This window comes from Python bivittatus, unplaced genomic scaffold, assembly GCF_059951505.1.
Source record: "Python bivittatus isolate LINGU-HERP-01145 unplaced genomic scaffold, Pbiv_v1 ctg000020_np1212, whole genome shotgun sequence".
In the NCBI taxonomy this organism is placed as follows: Eukaryota; Metazoa; Chordata; class Lepidosauria; order Squamata; family Pythonidae; genus Python; species Python bivittatus.
This window is the reverse complement of record NW_028277030.1, coordinates 120,515,235-120,523,979: the sequence shown is the minus strand read 5'-3', so window position 1 is coordinate 120,523,979 and position 8,745 is coordinate 120,515,235. Positions and strand designations below refer to the sequence as shown.

At 37.1% G+C, this 8,745-nt stretch overlaps 1 protein-coding gene across 1 annotated transcript in view; it reads left to right on the top strand.

Annotated features, from left to right (window-relative positions):
• Window positions 1-8,745, top strand: part of PTK7 (protein tyrosine kinase 7 (inactive)) — a 98,204-nt gene that overhangs the window by 355 nt on the left and 89,104 nt on the right. Inside the window, exon 2 of the mRNA XM_088148026.1 lies at window positions 74-193. Coding sequence (XP_088004152.1) covers window positions 148-193 — 46 coding nt within the window. The 5' untranslated portion in view covers window positions 74-147. The remainder of the gene's footprint in view (window positions 1-73; window positions 194-8,745) is intronic.

Below are 8,745 nucleotides of genomic sequence, written 5' to 3'. Positions count from 1 at the left end.
GGGGAGGGGTGGGGCTGGCTTAGGCGGCTGGGCCGGCCTGGGCTAAGAGATTTCTGGAGCTTTTTCTGAACAGCATGGAGTGAAAGCCGGTGCCAAGGCCGGAGCTGGCCGGGCGCAGCCGAAAAAGGAGACCAGACCGGTGCAGAGATGGCCGCGGAGATGGCGAGGGGAGCCCTATTGCTGCTGCTGCTTGGTGAGTGCGAGGCGAAGAGACCATAACTGGCCCTTTAGCTCGTCCCCGCTTGTTCGTCTGCCTGCTCGCCCGCCCGCCCGCCCGCCTCGCGAGTCCAAAGCGGGCGTCCCGCGCGGGGTTTCTTTTCCTTCTCGCTTGCTCGGTCTGAGGAGAACTGGGGAGCCCCGCTTTGTACTTCGAACTGGAGGCGGATGGGGGTGCAGGAGTGTTCTGGGGAGAGCGAAAAAGTCGGTCGTCGTTGTGACTCTTGAGGGGTGTGGATGCGTTTTCTTCGAGGGGCTGAAACGCGCTCCCGTACCCTTGTCTATCGAGGCGTGAGGGAGCTCGTGTGGCTCCTTTGGGCCGCGTTAGAAAGTAGGAGCTCTGCAGCTGGGGATGTGTTAAAAAAAACACGCGTTAGCACGATTACGGGTAACCACCTTTCAAGGGGTTCCTTTGTGTCCGCCGGAGATGCTGGAGGGAGCTAGGAAGTGGATGCAGAGAGTCGGTGTCTCTCTTTCCCGCTCTCTCTCCCCGCAGCCATTTGGTTCCAAGACCCAATCAAGCCCCCTTTGCGTCCATAAATGATTTCTTTCCATCGCTCGCCACCGCTGCCACAACAGTTAGCGTTTCCCCCTTTTCTCCTCCCCTGTTTCATTAGACCAAGCCCAGCAATTGCTTGGTGCCATTCAGACTGAACAGCGGGATCTTTCTCAGGCTGGCTGGCAGGCAGGCAGGCAGGCAGGCAGGCAACATTTCTTCTGGCTCACTCTAACGTGCTGGTTTGAAACTGCTCCAAGAAAGGCTAGAAAGGGGTGGCTGGAAGAATGAGAAAAATATATGCCAGTTCCTTTCTTTTTAATAATCAAGTTCTAGTGGTGTCTTAAGAGAAATTTAAGATTCCATTCTTGATTCTGATGATGAATCTCCCAGCTGCCGCTGCTTCTGAGTACTCCTGAGAAATAATTGTAAGGTTACATAAAGTAATCTTTGTTACTGCACAATCCTATATGTTTTCTTTCATAAATAATTTTGAGATAAAATTGCAGCTGTATTGGACACATTTCCGTAGTAAGAGTTCTCAGGATTTTGAACTTTTACCTATGTCTTGTTCTGAACCACTGCCATTAATAAATTTAAGCTACTAAAGCAGTTGTGACAACAACTTTTGGTCTAATTTAAAGCTTTGTGGTGCATGTTGAATTTGAGAATATATCCTGGAATTAAATTAACATAGTTCCATATATGGTGGAATCAGATTGTCTTGGTTGAGAAACTTTGCATGATTAATTAATGGACTTTGTTTTTTAAACCTATGTAGAGGAGTAGGGGAGATTTCTTTATTCAGCCTTCAGTAACTTCCATTGATTAATTAGAAGCGTCAGATAGTTTGCTATATTAGTTAGTATTACGTATATGAAGGTATATGGGTTAGTATTACATATATGAAGGTAATGAAATTATTGGCACATCTGTGAGCTAGTGTTGACAGAAGATTGTGAAATTGAATATGAGTGAAATCTCAGAATATGTTACTCACATAGACAGAGTATTATGCCAGATTAAGTAGCTGGCATGTTGTGTATCTGAATTCCCTTTACTCTATGCAATTTCTTGATATTAAGAATCAGAGGAAGGCCTTGCAGCAGTTTTGATCTTGGAGATGATAATCTTAACTGAGAGCTGCTTCACATGTTAAAATAATTATCTGGTGTAGTATTTAGTCTTATAGTATGCAAGATAAGGCAGATAAACTCTGAATATTGTTAATTCTGTCCTCCAAGGAGCGATAAAACTTAATAATCATGTATTGTGCTCCTGCTCAGAGGAATTTGTTGGTATACTTGTAAAAATGTTGAACTCTAGTAGTCAAGATTATTTTTAATTCATTTTTTTTATCAATGTGGAATGCTTTCCACTAGTATATCCTAAATAATGGTGCAAAATAACATGGTTTTCTCTTGTATTTAATGTTTAATATTCTCCAAGTTTCATGTCCTAATATATATTTGATTTCAATGTGAAATATGTACTCACTAAATGCAGTGGAAGACATTGTGAAATTTAAACTGATATTGGCATTTCTATGAAGATTTCTGTAAATACGTGTCATACTTAAATTTTTAATATTTTTCATCAGTAGATTGTTTGGATTTCAAGAAGAATTCACCTTCACAACCTTATTGAGGGCAAATGAAATATTTTGTGGGTTGAAAAGGAAGGCATTTTGAGGGAAATTAGATTTCAATCATACAGTGGGTTCATACATTCTGCTAAGCTATGGTTTGTTTTTACCCATGTTCTGGTAAATTAATCCCAGTTGACTGAGTTTTCATAGTATGTTTAAGTATGGTATATAGAATAAATTGCAGTTAGGTAGCAAAATGTTATAAATCATAAAACGATAAACCATTACAAACTATAGCAGCCAAGTTCTCCCACAATGCTATGCCAAAATCAAACTATTACCTCATTGAACATCCTGTCCCAGAAAATCCTTATAATCCCAAAATTTCAGTCATGATATTGGCTTTTAAATTATTGATGTAAATGCAAATTTTTATTTTTGTTTACCAATTTCTGCATCTTCATATACCTTTGTCAATTTTTATTTTCTTCTAAACTGAAACAAAGTATTTAAATCTGGGCTTTAGCCTATAATTGATATTTGTGAGAAAAGCAAAGCCTGCTTCCTTACAGTGAGTTTATATATTTATTTATAAGGTCAGCTAACATCTAATTAATTTTAATAATGTATTAGTGATTTTGAGTATTTTTAGAGTAATATTCATGATACTTCTGGACTTATAAATATTCTTTATCCCTTCGCAGACTATTATTATTTATGATATCTCATTTCAGGACTGCTGCTTCCATAACATTATATTCTTTCCTTGCCTGTCAGAGCCATCTAATAACTCAGTTACCTCTGGAATATTATTCCAAATGCATTGCTAAGCTGCAGGCAGTGTTATGATTACATCAACCCACTACCCCTTAATTCAGAGAATGAGATAAAGTTCAATATCCCCTTGCAGCTCTTTTGGTTGAGGAAATATGTTGTCTTTGTTATTGTTTTTTTTTAACATCTTTCTATCTGTATGTTTAAAACACTTCTGTTTCATAAAGGCTATACGGGTATCAAGTGAGCAATAATAAGAATATTTTGATTTCAGATTATTTAACAAAACTATTTTATAATATGGCAAAGATGGGTAATATACTACAGTTTGTATTAAAAACGATCGTGTTAAATTTGTGTAAAGAACACTAAAACAAGCTGGAATCAGAGAAGGTTTGTAGAACTTAGTCCTATTGAAATCAAGTGTCATAGATCTCAGTGGAAACTAAATAAAATCCAGGGATTTGATGTATTAAAATGCTGGCTTTGAGTAGAAGAGATTATATAGTACAACAGCATGTCTGAAATTAATTAAATGCATGTGGCCTATAGAACAAGTTTCCCTAAAGAGTGAATTTCATCCATCAAGCATGCAGAACATTTGTATAGGAAAGTGTTAATTGCTGTCTCTGTGCTTTAGGACTTAGTATTTATATTTCCAGCAAATACAGATAATGCACCATGGAGCTGAACACATGACATTTCTAAAGTACTTAAGCTATTCCTCAAAAGAGATGCCAAGGGCAAGTAAGTACAAGAATAACCCATGAAAGAAGGCAAGAAATGCATGAAAATGAAGCTGGTGTGATTAGTTTAAATTATAGGGCAGCAGTGTGGGCATGCTGGATGGAATGGCAGGAACCTTTGAAGTAACGTAGTTGTTAAATTATGAAAGCAGCCTTTGTGCTACCTTTTCACTAGATGTAATATCTATAGGGTAATGTAGCCAAACCTAATGTGCCTAGTCTGTTGTGGCATATTGCATTTTGTTCTGCAATATTGTTCACGTGAGTGTAAATTCAAAGACTGCATTTTCTGGAGGTCCTTTAGATTGAATGGAATGAATGGTCACCCCTGTGCCTATAGTATCATTGGAGATTTGTCTTTCATTTTGATCCTACTCTAGGTTTTTACTTTGTTCTATGGTTTTAATATGTAAATTGCCAGATATGGCCCTCACTTTTAAGCAATCTATTTTTATATGTACTTTATATGCTGTGATAGAGCTGTTTGGATGCCCAGTTTTTGACAACAGTAATAGATGCTGAAGTTGAATTAATGAAGGTCTGTTGAAGATCACTGATAAGATGATGATATTGATGAAATTAATGTACTACTTTGATATTGTTTAACCGTAAATATAATTGAATATGACCCATATATATTACATAAAACTACTCATTGCATACTAATGTGTTTGAACCCAATTCAGTAACGAAGAAGGGGCTGTACTAATTGTTAAAGTAGTCTTATGAAGTTTTGAACAAAGGCTATATTATAAGTTGAGGGAAGCCTATTCCTCCTCTCTTCACAGGGTCAGAATAACGAACAGTATTATTATTGGGATTAGTATGGTATTATTATTGCAATCCTTTGTGTGACTTGCTAGAGAAAAAGGTGTAATGTCATAAAGGATATTCTTCTCTTCTTAAAAAGTTTTTATGGGTTTACTGGTAAATTATTTAGACAACACTTCTTGTCCTTTCTCTGACTCCTTTATAAACCATGAGTAGCCCAACATGTGAATCTGTATCTATGTGTGCTGTGGGTCAAAAGAAAAACACCATATACTTCAAAGTAAAAACTGATTCTTGCTTTTGTAGGACTTATCAAAACAATGCTTAATTTGTTTGAGTGCTTTTAGTCAAAAAGAACCTGCAATCTGAGCCAAAATTAATCTTTTTTTCATTTTATGACCCATATCTTGGATTCCGCAACATAATAGTTCCTAGTCTAAAATCAGCTTTGCCATGTAAATTGTATGATTGTTCTCCATAAAAATCCTTACTTCTGAATGACAATATTGTGAACAGACTTTTTTTTTTCTTAAGGGGAAAAAAAGCTATTCCTGTTAAATTTCTCTTTCTGCTAAATCCTAGGGATTCCCTCATTATTGCCTTCAGTTCCATGCACTCCACAGTCTGGTGGCCAAAGTGATCAAAGTATTCTTGGCTTTAAAAGCTAGCACACCTGCTAAATTAATGGAATAACATCAGAAAGTTAATTTCCACAATAAATATCACATGTACTTTAAAAACACACATATCATAACACAGAATTATTACCTTTTAGTATATGCTTGTAAATGCAGAATCCTCTCCCAAATTCATCAATGTAGACATTTTTCATTGTGGGAGCACAACATTTTTATGAATTATTGTTGGAATACAAAATAAAAATCCACGTAGAGTTATATTTTCAGTGGAGGTTTTTCCTTTGCTTAAAGGCTTTGGGAAAGAACTATAAGCCTTTGAATAATCTTTGATTTTTTTTTTTTAAATCCTACTACTATCCTAAGAAAGCACAAACATTTCTCTAAAATGTTCTTAATCCTATTTTCCTTAAGTGTAAAAATACTTCGTGGTTTGATTCATTAGAGAATTCTCAAAGATTTGGTTTCTACTTTAATAAGCCATAATGGATAGAATCAATACATGATAAAGGAAACTCAAATATTAGGGCTATGCAGAACTTAAGATTTGGAGGCAAAAGGGTGCTTTGGAACACATGGGGATACTAACATAGCACCTGACTCCAATTTATTAAAGCAGTTGTATCTTTTCTTTGGACTATGCAGCTGGCTGCTGAAACTGCTGCATGGTCCTGGGGAAAAAAAAGTTCAATTTACAGAGCTGCACACAAGTGCTACAAGTGTATACTTGTGTTCTCTCAACCAAATTTTTGATATGAATCTGAATTGCATTATCCTATCTACCTGTTTGTCTATCTAATTTTTTTTATTAAAATTTTTGATTATAATAGTAAGATCTAATACAATCTAAACTTAAAGAAAAGAGAACAGAAAGAGTAAAAAGTGAAAGGAAAAGAAAAAGAAAAGAATATAATAAAGAGAAAAGAAATATATAAAGAAGTGACTTCCAACCTTTATCACAAGTATAAACAAATGTAACAACTCGTCACGCTATCTAAAGCTATAAATATTTATCTCTTCATTCCATATCCTATCTCATATCTATAAGCAAATCCATAAAACATCTTTTCAGTTCTGGGGTCAGCAGAAAGTCCATAAAGGGTAGCCAGAAGTAATAACGTACAGTATCTTGTTTTAATCTTGATCAAAGAAACCAACTTTACATTCTTTCCTTTTACTTCTAACAGGCTTCATCTTTAGTTCATTCAAATATTGTCATAAGATTTGATTTCTCTTCAGTTCTTCTTTGTCTCATCGCACAGAGTTCTTCAAGGCTTTAACAAGCCTCTTTTGTAAATCTAATAGGAAAAAATTATCCAGTTCACTCTCTTGGTTTGAAATTTGTATTTCCTTTTTAAATTTTAAAACCTCAGCCAGTTTCTTTTGTAGATCCAGTGAAATACCCTTTTCTGAATCATTCTCTTGGCCTGTCAGTTGTAAATCCACTTTCGATACCATCTCTAACTTGTCAGATAAAATCTGTTCTACATCTGACATTTCTTCAATAACATTTTTTGGACACGGCCTATCCATAGAAGCAGACATCATTACTGATATTGTTGATATTGTGGCTACTATTTTCTGATTCCATTCTACAAAAGTGTTCTTCAGTATTTTTATTGTCATAATGTTTTGCATCATCTTACAGGCCTATGTATCTTTCCTTTACCTAAAATCTTTAGTCCCTTCTAGTGTCCATTTTTTTGAATCATGAAATTTCTTATCTATGTTATGTCTTGTAAAAACCAAAACAGGATCTATTTCCCACTAAAAGCTGTTTGTACTTTATACTTAATTCCAAAATCTTATTGTAAAAGTTTCAATATTCCAGTGTTATTTGGACCCTTATTCCATTTATAACTTTCTAGGATCAAAATCTTATTTAGCTTTTTGCTGTTTATTTCAGATTCTTTAAATTCTTAGGCTTATGATTAAAATTTTATTTCATTCAGGATTGAAGGCAGATTCACCTGATATTTTCAAACTTGTCGTTCTGAAGGTCTCTATAGTGTAGAAGTAGTTAATGAGCAATTTCCAAAAGTGATTAGAAAGTGAAGTTTGTGAACTTAGTGTTGCAAGTTATGAGCTAAATAGCTGATCCTGTTGTCTCCTGGTGCTCAAACCCATGGAAAGCTGCTGTCCTGTGGTATCCTCATGAGGAACAGCCATCCAGAGCATATGTGGGTGACCTACTGTTCTTTCCTTATCTGAAGAGGTTCCAAGGAACCGGTCTACTCACTGGTTCCGTGTGGTCTTTGGCTCCTCTTTCTCAGAGCCGTCTTCAGTTCACCATACCTCCCCCAGAAGTTCCCTAACACAGTGTTCCTCAACCTTAGCCACTTTAAGCTGTGTGGACTTCAACTCCCAGAATTCCCCAGCCAGCATTGGGGGAGTTGAAGTCCACACAGCTTAAAGCGGCCAAGGTTGAGGGACACTGCCCTAACAGACATATTTTAACTAGGCTTGTGTTTTAATCAATGTGGCTGCATGCCCTTTTTTCCTTTCAAATCTCTTAGATGCCACAAAACTCTATGTTATGTTTATCCAGGGAACTTCAAAGAATATTTTCTTTCCTATTTATCTACAGAATTAAAGATTAAATCTAAACATCCCAAGCTACCTAGAGGTTATGCAACTGTTTGTTTCTGTAGCTGAGTAAAGAATTGCTAGCAGACAAGTTTTATATACAAGATTACTTGTCTATGGGGAATTCCTCATTCAACTCCAACATACATAGCCCAAGCTAAAATATGGTAATTAGTGCCAATCAGGTGTTTGTTCTAGGGAATGGGAAAAAACTTATTCTTTTCCAAACAGCAGGTAGTTGCTATTGCATACTGTATATCTGGGGACGCGGTGGCGCAGCGGCTTAATGACGCTGAAAGTTGCCGGCCAGAAATGGTCGACGCTTCAGCGGTTCGAGTCCAGCCTTCGCGTTAAACAGGGTGAGCTCCTGTTTCCTCCCCAGTTCCTGTCAACCCAACAGTTCGAAAACTTACATGAGTAGATAAATAGGTACTCTCACTCCGGTGGGAGGAAAAATGCTGGCGGCGCCTTGCAAAAAGGAGTTGGGAGCAGTTGCTGGTAAGCGCGAAAAACCGTGCGTGCCCGAAAAGGGCGCGAAGCAACAGAAACCCCGCCTCCTACGCTTGCCAGCTGGGCTCTGCTCTAGGAAGGAGGCTCTGGCAAACCACTTCCGAAAAAGAATTGCCTTGAAAACTGCAAGGACTCGTCCAAGCAGTCACTGCAGGGTCAGCAATGACTGAGCGCAGACAAAAAACAAAACAAAAAACTGTATATCTAACTAGGACTATTTGTGTGTATTTCTTAACTATTTTATATAGCATGTACATTTAACCCAGGTTCCTGAAATATTGTGCTGTGGTTATGTGATGGCAGCACCTAGGTAATTTTGTCTGGGCTCAGAGACTAGTATTTGGATGGGATATTTCCAGAAATATCAGGACTATAGGCAAGACAAGTAAATAAAAAAAAAAATCTTAGAATAAAGCTTAAGCA